This window comes from Anolis sagrei, chromosome 2, assembly GCF_037176765.1.
Source record: "Anolis sagrei isolate rAnoSag1 chromosome 2, rAnoSag1.mat, whole genome shotgun sequence".
In the NCBI taxonomy this organism is placed as follows: Eukaryota; Metazoa; Chordata; class Lepidosauria; order Squamata; family Dactyloidae; genus Anolis; species Anolis sagrei.
In genome coordinates this window covers 170795219-170819896 of record NC_090022.1, presented here as the reverse complement: position 1 = coordinate 170819896, position 24678 = coordinate 170795219, and the positions used below count along the sequence as shown (strand labels likewise).

Below are 24678 nucleotides of genomic sequence, written 5' to 3'. Positions count from 1 at the left end.
AAATGGTAAAGTTCAAAGCCAGTTATTAAAAAAGAGTCATAGAATCATAGAATTCATAGAATCCTAGAGTTGGAAGAGACCTCATGGGCCATCCAGTCCAACCCCCTGCCAAGAAGCAGGAATATTGCATTCAAATCACCCCTGACAGATGGCCATCCAGCCTCTGTTTAAAAGCTTCCAATGAAGGAGCCTCCACCACACTCCGGGGCAGAGAGTTCCACTGCTGAACGGCTCTCACAGTCAGGAAGTTCTTCCTCATGTCTACCCAAATATGCTTGTGAATAGTATCATTTGAAAGAGAAAAAAATTCTTTATGAAACTGACATGGTTTTTATTTTTGCAGTGTATCCATTAAGTATCAATTTTATCAAGTAAAAGTATGTTATCACATTGAAAACAGCATTCCCATTGCCATAGGGGCCATGCCCGTAAGCTGTTCAGTAACTAGTAGGACCTTGAAGATGCAAAAACATAAATGCACCGAATATAACATACTTTTGTTAAATGTCGTGCACATGCAGACTGGCTACCCTTCAGATAAGGGGGTCTAGATCAGCAACCATTACAGTTAGAGATCTCAAATTTTGGGAAACTTAGTTTAACACCTGTCTGTTGTTACAGCTAAAATTTGAATAAAATTGAAGAACATGATGGTGGGAACTTTTTAAAATTTTACACCTCTTAGCATGGAATGACCCTTAGGTCAAATAATTATGATTACAAAACATTGGTAGATAGTTGCATTTGGATCAATGGATAAAGTTGTAGATGAAAAAATTAAAATTTCTTTGAGTTATAATTTGAAAATAAGCCATTGTGTGTCTTCTTGAGGAAAAAGAAATGTAAGACAGTGTCTTATTTTCAGGGAAACACGGTAACTGTTGGAGACATGATCAAAACAAATATTATAACATATTATAACATATGGTGGACATGTGTAAAAAGGCAAAGAAATGTGGACCTGATAGAGATGCACCAGAGATGTTTTATAATTGTTTTAGTAATCTGTTTAGTTAAAATATGATTATCTGGAGCCCCCGGTGGCCCAGTGGGCTAAAGCCCTGTGTGGGCAGGACTGAAGATCAACATGTTGCAGGTTCGAATCCAGGGAGAGCGCGGATGAGCTCCCTCTATAAGATCCAGCTCCTCATGACATGAGAGAAGCCTGCCACAAGGATGATAAAACATCAAAACATCTGGACGTCCCCTGGGTAACGTCCTTACAGACTGCCAATTCTCTCACACCAGGAGCAACTTGCAGTTTCTCAAGTTGCTCCTGACACAGGCTACCTAACCCTGACTGAAGGGAACCTCTGTGGAGGATGAACTGTTTACAAAACCTGCATTTTTCTTTTACCACTTCAAGTAAGGCTTGGCATGTTTTCAAAGAACCTACCATAACATTAGGATAGAAAAGACACAGCTATTCAACACTTTATTTGGCTCAGCTTTCTCTCCAAAGGTTAACAGTGCCCAACTTAGGAAGGATGGAGCAGATAATGCAGTAGAGGAAATGGAGCACAGAATAGGTAAAAGACAGTACAGGAATATCTGGCTAATCTGAATGAATTCAAGCCTCCAGGGCCTGATGAACTACAACAAATGGGTATTTTAAATCTGGCAAAAGTAATTTCAGAATCACTGCCAATCATTTTTGAGAATATCTGGGAAATAGGAGTAGTTTCAGTAGACTGGAGGAAGGCAAATGTTGTCCTCATCTTCAAAAAGGGGGAATAAAGACAACCCAAACAATTACTGCCTAGTCAGCCTGACATCAATACCAGGAAAGATTTTGGAGCAGATCACTAAACAGCCTGTAAGTACTTAGAAAGAAATGCCATACTCAAGGAAAGTCAACATGGGTTTCTCAAAAATAAAAATTTTGCCAGACTGTTTTTATCTCTTTTTTGGATAGAATTATCAGCTTGGGAGAGTAAGAGAATGCTGAGGATATAACTTATCAGTAAGGCCTTTGTCAAGGTTCACCATGACATTGTCACAAAAAAGTTAATAAAATATGTTAGGTGGATTTGGAACTGGATGACCGGCCAAACCCAAAGGGTGCTCACCAAGGGTTCTTCCTCATCCTGGAGAGAAGTGACCAGTGGTTCGCCAAAAGGTTCTGCCTTGGGTCCAGTGCTATTAAGCATCTTTATCAATGACTTGGATGATGGAATAGAAGGCCTGTTTACCAAATTTGCACCACATTGGGAGGAATGCCATTAAGGTCCAAAATGACCTTAATGGATAAGAGGGCTGGACCAAAACTAAAAAACAAACATACCTGAATTTCAATATTAAGCAATGTACGACAATGTGTTTAAGAAATAAAATGAAATGCACAGCTTTCGTGTGATGGCATCTGGCTTGAAAACTGTCAGTGTGAAGGGATCTCAGAGTTTTAGTAGACCACAAGCTAAACCTGAGTCAACAGTGCAATGCGGCAGCTAAGAAAGTCAATTTAATTCTAGGCTGCATTAATAGGAGTGCAGTGTCTAGAATCTGCACAAACTTCCGCGCAGTGGCCCTTATTTCTCATGCCAGTAAGGTAATGCTCAAGATCCTGCAAGGAACACTCCAGCAATACATGGAGTGAGAGTTGCCAGATGTTCAAGCTGGGTTTAGAAAAGGCAGAGGAACGAGAGACCAGATTGCCAATATCCGCTGGATAATGGAGAAAGGCAGTGAGTTTCAGAAAAACATCTATTTCTGCTTCATTTACTATTCTAAAGCCTTTGACTGTGTCGATCATAATAAATTGTGGCAAGTCCTTGGTGGGATGGGCATACCAAACCACCTTGTCTCTATCCTGAGGAATCTGTACAAGGACCAAGTAGCAACAGTAAGAACTGATCATGGAACAACAGACTGGTTCAAGATTGGGAAAGGCGTATAGCAAGGCTGCATACTCTCACCCAACCTTTTAAACTTGTATGCAGAACACATCATACGAAGTGCGAGGCTTGATGAATGCAAGGCTGGGGTGGAAATTGCTGGAAGAAACATCAAAAATCTCAGATATGCAGATGACACCGCTCTGATGGCCGAAAGCGAGGAGGAGCTGAGGAGCCTTCTAATCAAGGTGAAAGAAGAAAGCGCAAAAGCTGGGTTGCAGCTAAACATCAAAAAAACCAAGATTATGGCAACAAGAATGATTGACAACTGGAAAATAGAGGGAGAAAATGTGGAGGCCGTGACAGACTTTATATTTCTAGGTGCAAAGATTACTGCAGATGCAGACTGTGGCCAGGAAATCAGAAAACGCTTACTTCTTGGGAGGAGAGCAATGACCAATGTCGATAAAATAGTAAAGAGTAGAGACATCAGACTGGCAACAAAGATCCGCCTAGTCAAAGCCATGGTATTCCCTGTAGTCACCTACGGATGTGAGAGCTGGACCTTAGGGAAGGCTGAGCGAAGGAAGATCAATGCTTTTGAGCTGTGGTGTTGGAGGAAAGTTCGGAGAGTGCCTTGGACTGCGAAAAGATCCAACCAGTCCAGGAAATAAAGCCCGACTGCTCATTGGAGGGAAGGATACTAGAGACAAAGTTGAAGTACTTTGGCCACATCATGAGGAGACAGGAAAGCCTAGAGAAGACAATTATGCTGGGGAAAGGTAAAAGGAAGAGGGGCTGACCAAGGACAAGATGGATGGATGGCATCCTTGAAGTGACTGGACTGACCTTGAAGGAGCTGGGGGTGGTGACGGCCGACAGGGAGCTCTGGCGTGGGCTGGTCCATGAGGTCACGAAGAGTCGGAGATGACTGAACGAATGAACAACAACAACAAGTGTCTAGATTGTGAGGAATTCCCACTTGCATTGAGGAAAGGGGCAAGCTTGTTTTCTGCTGCTCTGGAGACTAGGAACACAAATCCCAACTACAAACAAGATTGGGACTTACTAATTCATTAGTTGTTATAATGAGGGTATTATTTATTTATTTTGGACTTTCAGAACTAGCAGAATGTTATTAAAAATAGAAGTTTGATTGTACAATAGTATTTAAAGGGAATAGATTAAAAAGAGAGAAATCAGCAGACAGTGGGTGAGAGGCTCGTAGATTAGTCTTTCTGCTGGTTAGTTATAGTTAGTTAGATAGTTTTGTCCTTCTTTGTATGTATTCATACATACAAAAAAAAGTATATCAACAAACTGGAACGTGTCCAGGGTAGGGCGACCAAATGATTCAAAGTTTGAAACCAATTACTATAAGGAGTAAAACTTGGAGTAAAGAAGGCCAAGAGAGGACATGATAGCCACATATAAATATTTGAAAGGATGTCACATTTAGGATAGGGTATGCTTGTTTTCTTCAGCTCTAGAGGCTAGGACAGGGGTCCCCAAACGGTTCTGGCCCAGCTTATCTATCCAAACGCATCTCTCCCTATGAACCTTCAAAGAACTTGAGATCGTCTGAGGAGGCTCTGCTCTCGATCCTGCGTTCTTCACAGGAACGTCCGGCAGGGACGAGAGACAGGGCCTTCTCTGTGGTGACCCCTCGGCTGTGGAACTCCCTGCCCGTGCATGTAGCCGGGGGGGGGGGTCAGGGGTTTCAGCCCCCCCCCCCCCGAAATTCTCATGGTGGTCCGCGAGAAGGCCTTACTGGTACATTATTTCAACTGTTATGTTTATTCATATCATGATCTGATCACCATGCTCAATATATCCCATATGCATGGGGGTATTGGGGTAATGATATAAAAGGTTTGCTAGAGTAGACCCTCTTTCACTCAGACTCAGCCCCCCCCCCCCCCTGAATCAAATTCAGCTCCCCCCCGAATCAAAATCCTGGCTACGGGCCTGTCCCTCCACCCTGACCTTTTGAAAAAGAGTGAAAACCTGGCTCTTTGAGCAAGCGTTTGGAACTTCAGCATGACCAGATAAACTCAAATTGGAATATGAACTAGGAACGGCTAAGATAATGGAACGGTTGAGGAATTGAACAAGAAGACATAGTTTCTATAATTTTTATTGTTTATTGCTTTATGGTTTTTAAATGTATTGTGATGTGATTTTTTTGCTTTTAACCAATGTATGTATTTTTATATATGGCATCTAATTGTTGTGGTTGGTACACCGCCCTGAATCGCCTTCGGGCTGATATGGGCGGGATAGAAGTGATGTAAATAAATAAATAAACAAACAATTTTAAGCTGAGGGCTGGTTCATGGTCTGTCAGACTGTTGGGGGATGGACTATAGTTTGAAAAAATGACTAATTCCTATGCACACTACACATATGTTATTTGTAGTAAAAAAAACATGAAAGAAAAATTCAATATTTAAGATGAAGAACAACTTTAGCCAACCTAAACTTACCAGTATTTCAATGAGTAGTGTGGTTGATGAGATAGTCAAGTTAATTAGGGTGATGGTGGTAGTGGTTGTTGTTGTTGTTGTGTGCATTCAGTCTGACGCGACTGAGGGTGACTCTAAGGCAGGGTCCTCAAACTTTTTAAACAGAGGGCCAGGTCACAGTTCCTCAAAGTGTTGGGAGAGCCGGTTTATAATTTGAAAAAATCATGAATTGCTATGCATATTGCACATATCTCTCTATGAGCTCTCCCCTACAAATAGTTCTGCCCCTTTATCTCACCCTGAGTTTTTAAATTATTTTATGTGCATGCGGCCTGCCCTCTGTCATTATGTTTGGTCGCGATGTTTTATACTTTAATGTTATGTTGCTTATCTTATTGCAATTTGTACTTTTTGTATTGTAATTTGTTGTTCGGGCTTGGCCCCATGTAAGCCGCTCCGAGTCCCCGTAGGGGGAGATGGTGGTAGGGTATAAATAAAATTTATTATTATTATTATTATTATTATTATTATTATTATCTTATTCGTAGTGCAAAAAACACTTTAAAACAATACAATAATTAAAATAAAGAACAATTTTAACGAATATAAACTTATTAGTATTTCAATGGAAGTGTGGGCGTGGTTTTGGCTGATATGATCAGAGATATGATAGCCATGTATAAATATGTGAGAGGAAGCCACAGAGAGGAGGGAGCAAGCTTGTTTTCGGCTTCCCTGGAGACTAGGACGTGGAACAATGATTTCAAACTACAAGAAAGGAGATTCCATCTGAACTTGAGGGAGAACTTCCTGACTGTGAGAGCTGTTCAGCAGTGGAACTCTCTGCCCCAGAGTGTGGTGGAGGCTCCTTCTTTGGAAGCTTTTAAACAGAGGCTGGATGTCCATCTGTCAGGGGTGCTTTGAATGCAATATTCCTGCTTCTAGGCAGGGGATTGTACTGGATGGCCCACGAGGTCTCTTCCAACTCTTTGATTCTATGATTCTATGATGAGATAGGATTGTTGTTGCGTGCTTTCAAGTCGTTTCAGACTTAGGTTGACCCTGAGTGAGGTCCAGGTAAATGACCTTGGAGGGCCATATCCGAACCCCGGACCTTAGTTTGAGGCCCCCTGCCCTAAGGCAACGCTAGCACATAATTTTTGGATCAAGATTTATTCAAAGTGGATTTTTCTTTGTCTTCCTCTGAGGTTGAGAGAGAGTGATGAGTAAAATAACTCTGGATTCAGAGCTACAATCCGAGGTTCAAACTACTATGCCACACATTCTGACTTGCAAACCTTTGTTTGGGGATGCCTAGACTAGGACATGAAGGAATGGATTCAAGCTGCTCCGCAGTGGAACATGCTGCCTGGTGGAGTCTGAAGATTTTTTAGTTGAGGCTGGATGACTATCTGTCAGGAGTGCTTTGATTGTATTTTCCTGCATGGCAGAGGGTTCGAATGGATTACCCTTGTGACTTTTCGAACCCTATGATCCTATTCTAATTTAGCAAGCGATTTGTTAGACACCCTGGGAACAACCACTTTTCATTAGTTCATTTGTGCTGCAACAGAACATTTTATTCAAAGAAAGTCTACTGTAAAAAAACCATATGTAATGTTTAATTTTGCATGGGAAAATCTGAAATGTGGTATACTCATCCTTTTTTTAAAGTTTGCATTTGTGTAAAGACAGAATGTTTTATTAAATATGCCTCTTTGTCCTCTCTCTAGCTTTTAGCCGTGCCCCTGTTCCGATGGCTGTGGTCCGGAGAGAGCTGTCCTGTGAAAGCTACCCCATAGAATTGCGCTGCCCAGGAACAGATGTTATCATGATTGAAAGTGCCAACTATGGCAGGACAGATGATAAAATCTGTGACTCTGATCCTGCTCAGATGGAGAATATCCGCTGCTATCTGCCAGATGCCTATAAGATTATGACTCAAAGGTAGGCATTTTACATTCTTGCCTGGTTGGATTTATGTTAATCTTACTTTCTATTTATGCACTCCGCTGTTTATAAGAGGCTAGATAGACTCTTTCTGCATATTAATGCCAGGCAGCTGTATGCATTTCTAAAATCATTGCGGCAAATGACTCTAACTACCATATTTCACCGATTGTAAGGCACACTTGAATTATACATGTTGTTTGGCAAATAGGCGGAAACCTCCACAAACTGTACATAATATATTTCTGAATTCTGACTGTTAACTGTTCTTCTCAACAAGTTAAAATCAGGCTGTAATTTTAACATTTTATTTAAATTTGTTTGAAATCATTAGGGAAAGGTAAAGGTATTCCAGTCATGCCCGACTTTGGGGTGTGGTGCTCATCTCCATTTCTAAGCCGAAGAGCCAGTGTTGTCCGTAGACACCTCCAAAGTCATGTGGCCAGCATTAGTAGAATATAAATCCATGGCAAAATCAGAGTCGTAAAACTGTTGCAACCCAGATCAGGAAACAAGACCATAAGATTAAATCTACCCCACTTGACTGTGGGAAAAACAATCCCTTTTTATTGATGAAAAATGGTTACAAAATAGAGGAAAATGCAAAGTCAAAAAGCCACAGTAAAATTCAGCAGTCAGGAATATCTAGATCAAAATTCCAAAAGCAACACTATAAAAACCTGGAACCTGTTAGTATCTCACTAACCGTACTTGGAAACTAGAAGCCTCTGGGAATGCAGGCCATGGGAAACGGGAACTCAGCCAAGGTGATGCCTCAGTCTAAACAATGCTTGATCCAACAAGACAGCCCGGGGGAAGACACTTTAAACTAAAGAAACTGTTTCGGGACACGCCTCCAGGCTTGGAAGCCTCCTTTTCCTTTAATCTACTTGACCTTCGCAGACTCTGTGATTCACTCCTGTTTTCCCAAATCTGCCGTCTTCTATCCTCATTAAAAAAAAGGCAGGTGTTAACTCCTCTGGAGAGTTATCACCGCTTCATTCTGAAACATCCTCATCAGGATGTTTAGTTTCACTTTCCCAGCCACTGCACTCAGAATCAACAGTTTCCAAACCATCAGGGAAAACTACATGTTCAATAGCCTGTTCAGCTGCATCAGGAAATACAATCAAAGAATCAGGGTCAGGTTCACACGGAGGCTGAACCCCAACAAAAATAAATACATTTGAAGATTAATCTAGCATGTTTTTATCCCCCAGTAATAATTTTTAACCTAGGCCCCATCTGCATTGACCACTGGTCAAATGCTGCATGGGGCTGATTCAGCCCCACATAGTCACTTCCATAAAGACAATCATCAGTTATAAATGGGCCCTGAGATAACATGAAAGCAACGTGAGTACTCCGCTCAAATCTGTACACCAAGGTTGTCCAATCTATGACCCATTTGTCCCAGAATGAGGATGCTTTTTGCAGACTTTAGTTCTGCATTTAACACAATCCTCCCACATAGACTGATGTCTAATCTCATGAAGCTTGGATTGTCATATTCAAACTGTTCCTGGATTATGGACATTCCCAGTGGGTTAGATTAGGTACCGTATATATTCAAGTATAAGCCGACCCGAATATAAGCCAAGGCATCTAATTTTACCACAAAAAACTGAGAAAACATATTGACTCGAGTATAAGCCGAGGATGGGAAATGCAGCCACTACAGGTAGATTTCAAAATAAAAATAGATACCAATGAAATTACATAAATTGAGGCATCAGGAGGTGAAATGTTTTTATAATATTTACATAAAACTGTAATTTGAGATAAGACTGCCCAACTCTGATTCAATCATTACATATCGTCAATGTAAATGTACTTACGTATCCTTCCAACAATAATAGAGTAAAATAATAAATGTAATAATAATAAAGTAAAATAATGGAAATGCAATAATAACAGTAATAATAGAGTAGAATAATAAATGTAATAACAGAGTAAAATAATAAATGCAATAATAATAAAGTAAAATAATAAATGTAATAATAATAATAGGGCAAAATACTGTAAATGTAATAATAATAAAGAGAGTAAAATAATACATGAAATAAAAATAATACTAATAACAGAGTAAAATAATAAATAACCTTGACTCGAGTATAAGCCGAGGGGAGCCTTTTCAGCCTAAAAAAGGGGGTGAAAAACTAGGCTTATATTCGAGTATATACAGTAATCATACTCTCAACATTGGGATGCCATGGGGCTGTGTGTTGAGTCCTCTGCTTTACACTTTGTATGCATATGAATTGTACCCCTGTTCACCAAAGCAATATAATTACCAAATTCGCATAGGATACAACCATGGTGGGGCTTATCTCCAAAAGGGATCTGCCTATCAGGATGAGGTGGATTGGCTGCTCTCGTGGGTGCAGGGACAATAATCCGGTTCTTAACATCAATAAGACCAAGGAGATCATAATGGACTATAGAAAGAATAGACCAGAAATTCACTTCTTGATCATGAATGGAGACCAAGTGGAGCAGGTGGCCACTTTTAAGTTCCTGGGTGTCGTTGTTAAGGAGGATCTTGTTGGAACTTGGGTGTGAGTTACCATCCGTCAATGTCACTCTTGGCAAGGACTTGACAGGCCTGCTGTCCCACGCAAACACCCTTTAAGCACTTCATAGCTCAGCAGCCGATTTAAGCAATAAACAGCTTTATTGCAGTTGTAAAGTCATTCACACTATATACAAAGTAAGCCCCTCAATCTCTCATTCCTCCGGTCAATTAGCAGCTCAGCTAGCGGTTCAAAAAAAAAAAAAAAGGCCATTCTGTTCAGCGTGCATTTTCATAATGGCGATCAAGTGAGACTCTTATCAGTAAGTACACGCCCAGTACATTGTGTCATCACACAATGTCCGTCTACATCAGAGGAAGCAGGAAACATTTGCTATGTCCTTTTTAAGAAACTGACCACTCATCCTTGCTGGATGACTTTTGCCCGTACCTTGGGAAGTCTGACTTGGCCACGGTAGTCCACGCTATGGTTACATCCCGTTTAGACTACTGCAACGCTCTCTACATGGGGTTGCCTTCGAAGACTGCTCGGAAGCTTCAATTGGTTCAACGTTCGGGAGCCATGATACTAACAGGAGCGGCACTCAGGGAGCATACAACTCCTCTGCTGTGCCAGCTCCACTGGCTACCAATTTGCTACCGGGCACAATTCAAAGTGCTGGTGTTGGCCTATAAAGCCCTAAACAGTTCTGGCCCAAGTTACCTATCCGAACGCATCTCCACCTACGAACCCACTAGGACTTTAAGATCCTCTGAGGAGGCCCTGCTCTCAATCCCGCCTGCAACACAGGCACGTTTGGCGGGGATGAGGGACAGGGCCTTCTCAGTGGTGGCCCCTTGGCTTTGGAACGCCCTTCCCACAGACATTAGATCGGCTCCCTCACTAATGGTATTTCGGGGAAAAGTGAAAACCTGGTTATTTGAACTGGCGTTTGAATAGGCAGTGCAATGAATATAGGAAAACGGAACTACGGATGACGAGCTGGATCATGATTCTAGTTATGAGACGCTAAACAGTTGTTTACTGATGTTTAATTACTTAGTGTGTTATTGTGTTAATTGTTTTTAAATGGTTTGTATGATGTTAGCATTGAATTTTTGCTGCTGATATTGTTAACCACTTTGAGTCGCCTAAGGGCTGAGAAAAGCGGTAATTAAATGAAGTAAATAAATAAATAAATACACACACTTTGCCAGATTTAAACACACAATTTAAATTTCCTATTATTCACAGTTATTCAGTTATTATTATTCAAAGTTCTGACAGATCTGACCTGGGGCACCTATATGGCAGTGCTGGTTAAAAAGGCCCATCAGAAACTGTACTACCTGAGACTTCCAAGGAACCAACTGTGCCGTCGTGCCTGGGGGCTATAGTTCTTAGTGAAAGAAACATGGACATGGCATCTTTTCCCCAGGGAATTGCTTCTTGCCCTCCTTTAGAGAACTGGAACTCTCAAAGACCAACAAAACAATATAGATAGCTCGAAATAGGCTTTATTGTTCACAATGAGTTATCTTTCTGAGGCATTAAACTTGATGTTTCAAAGAGGAGGGAGTAAAGAAAATATACATTACAGTCTTTGTAGTCTTGGGTCCAAGGAGTTTTCCAGCTGAGAAGCTTTCCAAGTTCCCTCTTTCTCAATGGCTGTGAAAGTCGGAACATTCACAACCCCAGTCCAATAGCCTATATTGAAGGCACAAAGTCTTCCTCTTGATGCCAAAGGACTCGTTTGAAGGCGCTTAAGGTTCCTCAACGTTGTCCAGGTGAGCTGGGCATGAAGTATGAATCTTAAGAGTACAAACTAAAGAATTGGTGGTAAGAGATGGCTTGACTAAGGGCATAGAGCCACACCTTTCTCACGTCCATCTGTTGAGCTGATTGATGGTGGAATGAAAAAGAAAGCACTGCCCTCTTCCCTGGGAAGGGGTGGAGTCAAACAATTGAGCTGGGGGAGCAAAACAACATTGATAGAAAGCTGTAGATAACCAAACAATTCAACTATATATTTACATGCAAGTGGCACCAGTCGCACTGTCACACCAACCACGAACTCTAAGATCTTCTGGGGAGGCCCTCCTCTCGGTCCCACCTCCGTCACAAGCACGGTTGGTGGGGACGAGAGAGAGGGCATTCTTGGTGGTGGCCCCCCGCCTCTGGAATGCCCTTCCAAGGGAAATAAGACAGGCCCCATCCCTCCCCTGGTGGTTTCAACAAGCCTTTGAAAATGACCAGTTTTAACTCAGCCTTACACATTGTTGAAAATGGCCTTATTCTTCCTACCAATTACCCAGATCACTTCCTCTAATTGGCCCTGGCATGAACAGCCACAGACCCGTACCTAATATTATTTTTGCCTGCCATAGCATTGCAATTAATTTTTGGGCTTGCACAAATCTTGGCCCAGCCTTTTAAATTTTTAAATTGCCTTGAACAGGCAGGATTACTTTGAATATATGTGTGTTATGGCAACAATTTTATGCTTATATTGTTTTGTTAATCTTATGATTAACAATGAACGGAGTTGTATCTGCGGGGCACCTGAAATTGAGGATATAGCACAAGTATTATTTGATTGCAAATTGTATCAAAAGGTGAGAGACTTCCACCTTGGTCCATATATCAAACGAACAATGTATTGGGAATCTCACATCAGAACAACATATTTTATGTGTGGCCAAGACCCAAAAATCTATATATATAAAAATGCTCTGTGCATAATGAGTACCTTAAAAACAAAAGAACCAACGACCGAAATCACATCAAATTTGGCAACAAATCGTCTCAAAACACAAGGAGTGACCATCACTCAAAAAATTATGATTTTGTCATTTGGGAGTTGTAGTTGCTGGGATTTATAGTTCACCTACAATCAAAGAGCACTGTGGACTCAAACAATGATGGATCTGGACCAAACTTGGCATGAATACTCAATATGCCCAAGTGTGAACACTGGTGGAGTTTGGGGAAAATAGACTTTGACGTTTGGGAGTTGTAGTTGCTGGGATTTATAGTTCACCTACAATCAAAGAGCATTCTGAACTCTAGCAATGATGGAATTAAACAAATTTTGGCACACAGGACTCCTCTGACCAACAGAAAACAATAAAAGGGTTTGGTGGGCATTGGGAAGGAAGGAAGGAAGGAAGGAAGAAGGGAGGGAGGGAGGGAGGGAGGGAGGGAAGGAAGGAAGGAAGGAAGGAAGGAAGGAAGGAAGGAAGGAAGGAAGGAAGGAAAGAGGTACTGAAGGAAGGAGGAAGAGAAAGGAGAAAGGAAAGAAAAAGGGGAGGAAAGGCAGGAAAGAAGGAAGGAAGGAAAAAAGGAAATGAAAAGTGAAAGAAGGAAGGAAACAGGGAGGGAAGAAAGGAGACGAAGAAGTAGAGAAAGGAGGAGGAAATGAAGGAAAGAAAGAAGGAAGGATGAAACCAAAGAGCCAAACAAGGAATGAAAGAAAGAGGTAGAGAACAAAGGAGAGGAAGGGGGAAGGAATAGTAGGTACCTCTCTTTCATAATAGTCCAGATATCTACCTCTACTTTGAAAAATCTTACTATAGGCCACATTAATGCGTGGCAGGGCACAGCTAGTAACATATAAAACAGCTCTGTACTTAAGCAAAACAATACGTCTGAGAACCACATATGTAGAGCTGATTGGGGTGAATTGTGGGAGTGATAATGAAATATGATGTGTATGCTCAGCTTGATCAGTTTTATCATGTCTTATCATATTTATTTACTGTATTGTTATAAGTGTTATAAGTGTCTTATTTTAACTTACTACATAGAGTGTGATCAGGTCTTGTCAGGCCTTGTTGTTCTGTTTCTTATTGTGATATGGCCTAAGGGCTGATCAATAAAATTACTACTACTGTAATTGAATGAAAAAATGCTGTGACTTTCTACCGCTGTGATATAGAGTGTGTCCTAACGTACTGCATCTGTGCATGGCTTGATAACTGCACGGTGGCAGATAGGACGGTGCTCCAATGGGTCACCACTTCTGCACAGAGAATCATTGGTTGACCTCTTCCCTTTTTGGAAGAGCTTTATAGGTCCACAGCCTTAAGAAAGCTCAGAGCATTTCTGAGGATCCATCTCACCTGGCATATTGTTCTTTTTTTTTTTTTAATTATTGTCATCTGGCAGATGATTCAGGGTGATAAAGGCAAGGACAAACAGACTGAGAGATAGTTTTTATCCTAAAGCTGAGGCTATGTTGAACTCCATGGTTTTGCATTGATGTGGTGGTGGTTGGGGTGTGGAGGGATGGGTGATCAATCAATCAATCAGTGATTTATTACGGTCTTTGGATGGGTGTGTTGTTTTGTGATGTATGCTAGGGGAAGCATTTAATGTTATTGTGCAAAAACACAGTGGCAGTAACGCTATGTTATTTCCTGCTATTTAACAGCGGTTGTTTTACAGTAACCACCACATTTTGCTTACCTTCCTCAGAGAATTGGGAGATTAGGCCCTCACTCCTTCGCAGGTAGACTGGAAGTGACAGTCGAGTTATTTCACACACACACACACACAACGTCCCCTAGTCACCATCACCCTAACCAGCAAAAAGCAGGTCAAGAATGTGACCTGCTGTATAGATAAGACCAGATATTAATTGAAACAGGCCCATCACTGCCATGGAACCTCTAAAATCCTGAGTTGGCTCTGATGAGGGTGCCTGAACACGGATGTTAAAATCCCAAAATACGAGTTTGACAAAGTTTAGCACCACTTTCAAGACCACCTCTAGCAGTATGTGAGAGGGCAGTGACTTTATCTGGACAGGTTTTTTTTTACATTAATTGTCCTGCCAGAAAGTTGTCTTTAGCTGATTGTAGGGCATAGGCAAGGTCTTATAAAATAAAGTGATCCTTAAAGTATTTTGGATAGTTACGTTATTTACCAGGACTTGTACATCCTTCTAGGGAAATACAGCACCAAGATGGACTAGTAATCCAACCAGGAACAATTCTCAGTTTATATTCAGATTTTTTTTCTTTTCCTTCCATCTAGGTTTTTCTAAACATGGACATCCCAGTGTACAAAATAAACAGTTCTGTTTTTTGGACTAGGACTTCTATTCTTATGTCTGCAGTATATGCCTTGCTCTAGTTTTCTGTTTTTGTTAATTGCTGTCAAGACCACTCTATGAAAGAGATACCTCCAAATTACCTTATCATCAATTTTGAGTCTATCCACAGTTAGTGTTCTCTCTCTCTTTTCCTGCTACCTTCTCGTATTGTCATTTATAATGAGTTGTGTCTTCTCAGGATATGTCCAGCTTCATACTATATCATCTTGGTTTCTAGGGAGAGTTCAGGTCTGATTTGTTCTTGGGCCCATTTATTATTATTTTTTCCAGTACCACATTTCAGATGAGATGATTTTCTTAATTGTTTTACAAATATACAAAGAAATCAGAAATATGATAGTATAGACAATTCTAACTTTGGTATTCAATGATACATCTTTACAGTTGAGTATCATACATGGAGATCTTTCATAACTGCCCTTCCAAACCCTAGTTTTTTTCTGGACTAGTTTACACTACCAGAAAGACTTGTTTCCAGTACCATACTGGACTGGTTTACACTACCATGTTGTTTGTGTACCTGTATGTGGGAGAAACATCAGAGAAGCTCATGACATCTTTTCTTCTGAACATCAGAGGCTGGTTGACACATTACCTGCTAATTAACACCTGTGGAGGAACACTTCAGATGCTGTTGACACTTTGTTCCAATATTTAAAGGACGTGTTTTATTAGACTACCATGGATGGGTGCAAGAACACGGAATGGTTTTTGAAGCATCAAGTTAAGGCTGGAACGTGTAATTTCTGGAAACTCTTGAATCTAACATTGGTAGCATGGGATAGGTAGTTAGGGAGAAGTTAGCAGAATGGCTATTATCTTGGCTGTAATGTACAGAAAAAATGTCTTGAGCCAGCCACTACCTACATTGCTTAACCCCCTCCCTCCCCCCCGCCACGGAATCCTGACTTCCACCCTTTGCATACTGTCTTGCCTGCTATCACTCACTTGGTCTCGTATCACCTCAGATGTATGGGTGCTCAATATTTTCAATAGAGGCTACACCTTGGAATTCTATGACCTTCCCCCCCCCCCCCCACTAGTCGAGTCATAAACACTCAAAGCTCTTCAGCAATCCTCAAACAGGTTGACTCTCTCCTATCCAAGAACGCAATTCACCCTCCAGACTTGAACCTAAACACATTCTTCTCCAAGTATTTTATGATCCCGATCTGATACTGAACCTCCAGGTGCTGAACACCTTCCTCATCCCAAAGAAGTTCCAGGTGGTCACAATAAGTTCTATTCTTCCCCTCCTCAAGTGGGGTGACAGGTCTTCCATGATCAACCTCAAAGATGCCTCTCAAAACCTCAAAGTTGACTCTCTCCTATCCAAGAACGCAATTCACCCTCTAACTCCAGACTTGAACCTAAACACATTCTTCTCCAAGTATTTTATCATCCCGATCTGATACTGAACCTCCAGGTGCTGAACACCTTCCTCATCCCAAAGAAGTTCCAGGTGGTCACAATAAGTTCTATTCTTCCCCTCCTCAAGTGGGGTGACAGGTCTTCCATGATCAACCTCAAAGACGCGTATGTCCACATCTCATTATGCTCCTCCCACCGTCAATTCCTGGTCTTCAGAGTCTGTTGGCAAACCTTCCAATTAACCCTCCTCTCATTTGGACTTGCCACCACACCTTGCCTCTTCACAAAGTGCATGGCAGTGGTAGCGGCCTATCTTCGAAAGAACCACATCATCCTGTTCCCATGCTTGGACGATTGGTATCTTGGAACACAGTCCGAAGAAGCACTTTGAGTTCACATAAACCACACTATTTCTCTTTAGGCTCGTTGGGCCTTCATCCCAATTCTGAGAAGCCAAGTCTAACAATTTAAAGGATTGTGAACTTTGTCGGCACACTATTCGACTCCTCCATTCAAAAGGACTTCCTTCCTCTGAAGAGGTTTGATGCCCTTCAATGAGAAGTCAGATGTTGTCAGTTCCTCAGTCAGGTCCAAGCTAGGTCAATTCAGGTTCTCCTCGGATACATGTCATCTATGGTAGCTGTAACACCTCATGCCTGCCTCTGTCTATGGCCACTTTAAAGATAGTTCATTAACAACTTCAACCTGCTGTTCGAGCACAACTCCCTGTTCCTCACAATGCTGAGACAAATATTTTGTACACTAACATGGTAGACTTAGTACACCATATTTCTTCAGGGGTTTCCTTCCATAACCCACAACCAAAAGAGACCATCATGATGGACTCACCTACTGCTGGGGAGTTCACTACAAAAACCTCACTGTCTAGGACCATGGTCCATGGAAGAAAAGAAACACCACATCAATTACCTCAAACAGCTGGCTATCTTCAAATTCGTTCCTGCTTCTGGAAAGATGTGAGCAGCTGGGGGACTCAGCGAGCGGATACCTTATGCATGTGAAGATGGTATTGGATGATTTTTTCCACAGACCCCACACTAATCTTGACATTTTGGGCTAGTTGGTGAATGGTTACAAGGCAATTTTCCAAAATGAAGACATCCACTTGCTGGATGGTGTGTTCATCAATAGCAGAGTGGAGTCTCCCTGGAATTGGAGCTGTTTGCACTGAAGTCTGACTACATTTAAATTGACAATGGCATTTCTTGATGATGGGGAATCATCACCATAGACCTCTTTCATCGAACATTTCTTTTGGTGTGCAGCCTTTCAAGTAAAGGAACTTTATGACTACTCTGTAATCCACTGAGTCCATTATCAAACCTCACACCACTTCAACACCTGTAAAATCAAGACGGTTATCAATTCTGAGTTGTAAATTGGTCCATAACCTATAGAGACTTATATCATGATAAATAGAAGTGGGTCAGGAGACATCTTTAATGAACACCTCTCGTATATATGTACATACTTTTTTCTCTCTGCATTTATGTTGGACATGAATTTTATTCACCTCATATTCAGAAGGTTTCCATATTCTGAAGGAAGGCTTTCCTTTAATGACTTCCTAATTATGTTGAAGTCCTTGTTGGGTTGATGGTCTGTTCAGACATTTTAGCCAAACTACTGTTATTAAGAATTTGAGTAACTCCCACAGATAGTGGAGAATTTTACCTTCTTGGCACTGCATTTCAACTTCCTTTTCTCAGTCCTCTCATTCTAGATCATTTTCCTTTTCTGAAGTCAAAGGTAATTTATTTTAATTCCTGGGCTCCATCTAGGATTAATTCTGGGCACCCCTTTCTGGATTAATCCATTTTCCAGATACTTAAGCATTTATAGAGAAATCATATCTCTCTGTAGTAATTTTATGTAGCTATACAATTACTTTTAGTTTAAACACCATCGTTGACATTTATGAACAATAATTTGATTTTGTTTTTCTAGAAGCAACAGTAGCAATTAAGTAAAGCTAAAACCACTTCAGGAAGTAGAGCTTCCCTGCCAAACATGAATGGATAATAGTCTTATTAGTTATAAATGGCTGCCTGTCAAACCTATTTTTCATGAAGAACGCTCATGCTTGCATGAATTAATTCAAGTTTTTAATCATGTTATGTTATTTTAACTCCACTTTTCTGTGTGTTCTTGAATTGCATTTCCATTAATTTAATTTCAGTAGTGTCAGCTCAGGAACTCCTGATTATGTTAGATTTTGGCCCATGGGTCACACTTAATCCCATCCGAAGGAGCAGCCTCAGGTTGGACAAACATTATGAGGTTCTCAAATGTGTGGCATGTTGATAAACACGCACAGCGGAAATGGCTTCTTTCATCATCTCATTTGAATTCTAAGCATGTAGGAAGTATTTACTCTTTCCCAAATAAAAAAACTCTTACTTTCTGGGCATGGATTTTTTGAATATCATTTTTTTTCTAGTCAGCAAGAGACAAAAGAAGGATGTCTTTGGGAAGCTAAATTTATTCTTATATATAATTTTTATAGTCACAGATTTGATGGCAGGAAATAAACCTTTTAATAGCACTACTAAAGTAATCTATAATTTTGATTATAAAAAAAATTAAATTCTTGCCTTTATATACAGATATAAGAAGCATTTTCAGATAATATTAAAAATTACAGTCTTTGGATGTGACAGCTGTCACAAGGCACATTCAAAATGATACATGGTGTGAACACATTCAGGAACATGCTTTAAAAGCTTTAAACCAAGATTATATGAAATAGGCCCAGTAACGCACATCAGCATACATAGCTGTAAACCACATCACATGGCAAAACCGATTAAGGGATGGACATTCCGGCCATTCACACATGTACATTGGGACAGGGGGCTTTGGGGAGAAAATTCTCTATGGCTGTGAAACTGCAGATACTTCAAATTCTGGAACTGGTTCTGACCAGTGTGTATAAACACCATATAAGACTCAAACTGGTTTCTGCACTTTATTTATTTATTTATTTATTTATTTATTTATTTGATGCATTTATTAACCGCCATTCTCAGCCCTTTAGGGCGACTCATGGCGGTGTACACACATATAAAAGACAATTTACAAAGAGGCAATTACAACAACATATAAACTACATAACAATTACAAAACTACACTAAAAATCCGCTTCGTCTCATAGTGGAATCATAAACCAATCTCATATTCCTTGTTCCATTCCAATCATCTTTACCACATTGTTATAGCACTTAATTAAATGCCTTCTCGAACAGCCATGTCTTGAGGCTTTTTCGGAAGGACATGAGGGAGGGCGCCTGTCTGATGTCTGCAGGGAGAGTGTTCCACAGCCGGGGGGCCACCACCGAGAAGGCCCTCTCCCTCATCCCCGCCAGACGTGCCTGTGAGGCAGGCGGGATCGAGAGAAGGGCCTCCCCAGACGATCTCAAGGTCCTCGTGGGCTCGTAGGCCAAGATGCGGTCCGAAAGGTATTTTGGGCCGGAACCGTTTAGGGCTTTGTAGGCCAAAACCAGCACCTTAAATTGGGTCCGGTAGCAAATCGGCAGCCAATGGAGCTGGGACAACAAGGGCGTTGTATGCTTCCTGCCCCCCGCTCCAGTTAGTAACATGGCTGCCGCGCGCTGAACCAGCTTCCGGGCCGTCTTCAAGGGCAGCCCCACGTAGAGAGCGTTGCAGTAGTCAAGGCGGGATGTGACCAGAGCGTGTACCACCGTGGCCAAGTCAGACTTCCCGAGATACGGGCGCAGCTGGTGCACGAGCCTGAGCTGTGCAAATGCTCCCCTGGTCACCGCTGACACCTGGGGATCCAGGCTCAACGATGAGTCCAGGGTCACACCCAAGCTGCGAACCTGCGCCTTCAAGGAGAGTGCGACCCCATCCAGCACAGGCTGTAACCCTATACCCCGTTCGGCCTTGCGACTGACCAGGAGTACCTCTGTCTTGTCTGGATTTAATTTCAGTTTGTTCGCCCTCATCCAGACCATTACAGCGGCCAGGCACCGGTTCAGGACCTCGACAGCCTCCTTAGTAGCAGGTGGGAAGGAGTGACAGAGTTGGACATCATCTGCGTACAGATGACACCGCACCCCGAAACTCCGGATGATCTCACCCAGCGGCTTCATGTAGATATTAAACAGCATGGGGGACAGTATGGAACCCTGTGGAACCCCACAAGTCAAAGGTTGTGGTGTAGAACAGGAGTCCCCCAATGACACCTTCTGGGTGCGGCCCTCCAGGAATGACTGGAGCCACTGCAAAGCAATGCCCCCAAGGCCCATTTCCGCAAGGCGCCCCAGAAGGATACCGTGGTCGACGGTATCGAAGGCCGCTGAGAGGTCCAGGAGCACCAACAGGGACACACTCCCCCTGTCTAGCTCCCGGCGCAGATCATCCACTAAGGCGACCAAGACCGTCTCGGTACCATGTCCCGGTCTGAAACCAGACTGTGCCGGATCCAGATAATCCGTGTCTCTCAAGAATACCTGGAGTTGTGAGGCCACCACGCTTTCCATGACTTTGCCCAAGAAGGGGAGATTGGAAACAGGCCGAAAGTTGTCCAATTTAGTGGGGTCCAGTGATGGTTTCTTCAACAGCGGCTTTATAATAGCCTGTTTTAGGCTCGCTGGAATCTTGCCTTCCCGAAGGGAGGCATTCACCACCACTGTTACCCACTCAGCCAATCCCCCTCTGGCCTCCCTTAGAAGCCAGGATGGGCAGGGGTCTAGGATGGACGTGGTGGGCCTCATTCCTCCAAGTATCTTGTCCACATCCTCGGGTTTCACAAACTGAAAAGAATCCATCAAAATAGGACAAGCAGGTGCTCTTGTTACATCCTCGGAGACTGCATTTAACGCGGCGTCCAGCTCAGAACGGATCAAGGCGACTTTGTCTGCAAAGAACCGAGCAAATGCTTCACAGCGCGTGACCGAATTGTCAGGGCTCCCGCCTGAGGTGGCGGGAGTTAAAAGGCCTCTGACAATCCGAAACAACTCCGCCGGACGGTTCTTTGCAGACGCAATAGTGGCCGCACTTTGCTTCTTCCTTATTATTCACTCCCATTCAAAGAGTGTTGTGAACCCAACCAATGATGGATCTGGACCAAACATTGTACACAGGCCCAGCATGGCCACCTTTAAATACTGGTGAGGCTTGAAGACAATTGACCTTGAATTTCTGGAGTTATAGCTCACCCCCAACCAGAGAGCACTGTGTACCAAACTAACTATGGAACTGAACCACATTTTGCTTACAGTCCCAACATTGCCAACTTTGAATACTGGTGGGGTTTGGGGGGAGATTGACCTTGAAGTTTGGAAGTTATACAGGGTGTGACAGTATAACTTCCTTTTTAAAAATGTGCGCCATTCAGTTGATTGAAGACGTAGCGGAACGCTAGTGGTCTCGTTCGAGAGGCGGGAGTATAAAGTTTTGTCCTGACAGTTCACTCGCCATCATACATTGGAACAGTGAGGAGTGTGCTTTTGCCGTTGAGGTCTACTTTTCGAGCGAATGTTCTGTGATCACAACTCAGTGTGCCTTTTGAATTAGATCTTTCTTAGCATCAAACAATGACTTTAAAAGTGTGATGCAACAGCTAAAAAGCCAATGGGATTTTGAGCTGCATCAAAAGGAATATAGTATATAGCTAGATCGAGGGTAGTCTTTGTATTCTGCTTTGGTAAAACCTCACCTGGAATAATACTGTGTCCCATTCTGGGCACCACAATTCAATTATTGACAAGCTGGAAGGTGTCCAGAGGGTGGTGACTAAAATGATCAAAGGTCTGAAGACCATGAATCTTTATGAGAATTGTCTTAAAGAGCTGGGTATATGTAGCCTGCAGAAGAGAAGGTTGAGAAGAGACATCGTAGCCATTTATAAATATTTGAAAGGGTGTCATAAGGAAGAGGGAGCAAGCTTGTTTTCTGCTTCCCTGGAAACTACAAGGTGCGGCAACATAACTTCCTTTTTAAAAATGTGCGCCATTCAGTCGGTTGAAGATGTAGCGGAGCGCTAGTGGTCTCGTTCGAGAGGCGGGAGTATAAAGTTTTGTCCTGACACAGTTCAGTCGCCATCATGCGTTGGAACAGTGAGGAGTGTGCTTTTGCCGTTGAGGCCTACTTTTCGAGCGGATGTTCTGTGATCGCAACTCTGTGCCTTTCGGAATTGCTTTAATTTAGCCCCATTGGCCCCTGTCTCAGACCGGAAATTAATTGTGACATGGGAAATCAAACTGCAAGTGCAACAAGACGAAGAACTGAAGTCCCTTGGCCCATTAGATCACCTGAGAACATTGAGGCAGTGAGAGCTTCAATGTTGCAATCACCACGGCGTTCTGGGTGCAAACATGCGTCTGCCCTTGGACTTTCTGATCGTTCTGTGTGGAGAATTCTTCATGATGATCTTCATTTCCATCCTTACAAGATGGCGATTGTGCAGGAACCTTCTGAACATGACTTCAATTCTCAGAGGAATGTGTGTGAGGTTCTTCTCGTAGTGGTTCCTGAGGACGCTATTGTGTTTACTTTAAGTGGTGAAGCCCATTTTCATTTGTGTGGATCCGTCAACAAACAAAACATGCGCTGCTGGGCTGACAACAATCCTTGAGAATTGCATCAAAGGCCTTTGCATCCACCTAAAATCACAGTGTGGTGTGCAATTTCCTCAGCTGGAATTATTGGTCCCTGGTTCTTTGAGGAAAATGAAGTCATAGTGACAGTGAATTCGGACCAGTATGTAAACGTTACAGGAATTTTTTTCCCATGGCTAGATGAGTTGGACTTAGGGCACATTTGGTTCCAACAAGACAGTGCAACTGCACACCCTTCAAGAGCATCGATGGCTGTTTTGAGGGAACACTTCCCAGAGCGCCTCATCTCAATTCGGGGGGATTTGGGGTGGCCGGCCCGCTCTCCAGATTTGGCTCCTTGTGATTTTTTTCTATGGGGTTTTTTGAAATCCCGTGTTTATGTGAACCGTCCAAGGACCCTACAAGATTTGAAGACCAACATCCAGGAAAAAATTGCCAACGTAACGCCTGCTATGCTGGCAAGAGTCATGACAAATGCCAGAAATTGGTTTACTCTGTGTGTGGAGAACGGGGTACGTCACCTACCTAATTTGATCTTCAAAACTATGTAAAACAAAACTTTAGGTATGCGCCTACATTATATATATATATATATATATATATATATATATATGTGTGTGTGTGTGTGTGTGTGTGTGTGTGTGTGTGTATATATATATATATTCTGATTCATACAATGGGTTTTATTAAGTTTTGAAAAAATGAAGTTATGCTGCTGCACACTGTAGCTCACCCACAACCAGAGAGCACTGTGAACCCAAACGACAGTGGATCAGGACCAAACTTGGCATAGAAGAGATATCTTTCCCATATTTTTGATAAAATCATTGCCTTTTTGTATTGTGTTCAAGTTGGATTTTCTTTCTTTCTATTCAACTATATTCCTTCCAAGTTTTCCCAACAAAATAGTTTGCCAGCATAATTGTATTAGTCATAATAGCATAATCCTTCCTTGTCCTCAACAAACGCCTTTGTCTTTAAAAATCGCCACTACCTTCTAATCAATCTTATTTTAAATTCCTCCTTCATGTCCTGTTTTATTTCTTTCTTCATATCTGCAGCTATTTTATTAATACCAGACCTTATTATATTTATATCTGCCTTTATTTACTTCAGTTCTTGCAAAATCATTTGATTGTCACCAATTCCGTTGGTGCTCTATTCTCACTGATCCTCTTCTTGGGTCTTGTATGTTTGACCCCTTTGAGCTGGATGTGGTTTTCAATCCATTTGCCTTCAAAAACTCAGTCCATGTAAGAAATTGTACTTTAAAGGCTTTTAAGCACTGTTTCCACTTTCAGCCACACAATGTCATTCCTTTTCGTCTTTTCTTGAGAGCTATACATCTTGCAACTATTTTGTTCAGCTTGCAAAACTAATCAAATCCAAAAACTTCCACTTTGCAATGCTGTGCTAAGAGTGCACAGTAAATTTAAATTAGGTTTCACTTCCCTTTGTCATGGTCCTGGCAGCAGCCTTGAACTGATCTTTGTAAATAAGGTAATTGTTTCTTTCCCAGCAGGCTTCCTCTAATTTTAAAGCAGTTCAATGAAATGCAATACAATTAAATCCAGTTTTAAGCAATTACGTTTTAAACTTTCCATTATAGCTTTCTTTGTTTGCCTTTGCGCTAAAAACCTATCTGTGTCCTGAAGAAGTTTAACCTATTTTAATTTTGGCCCCTATGGACTGCCGAGTTGTGCAGGTCTGATCTAGGGAGATACAGTCTTTCAGATGGTCTGGACCTAAACCAGTTAGAGATTTATTGCTCATAAGTAGCACTTTGAAGTGTGTTTAAATACCTCAAGGGCTCTTACAGAGAGGAAG

At 41.9% G+C, this 24678-nt stretch overlaps 1 protein-coding gene across 17 annotated transcripts in view; it reads left to right on the top strand.

Annotated features, from left to right (window-relative positions):
• ADGRL3 (adhesion G protein-coupled receptor L3) overlaps positions 1–24678 on the top strand; it is a 388836-nt gene that overhangs the window by 73720 nt on the left and 290438 nt on the right. For all 17 annotated transcript variants that reach the window (XM_067464127.1, XM_067464130.1, XM_067464131.1 and 14 more), the window contains exon 3: positions 7033–7246. In XM_067464127.1, coding sequence (XP_067320228.1) covers positions 7033–7246 — 214 coding nt within the window. The remainder of the gene's footprint in view (positions 1–7032; positions 7247–24678) is intronic.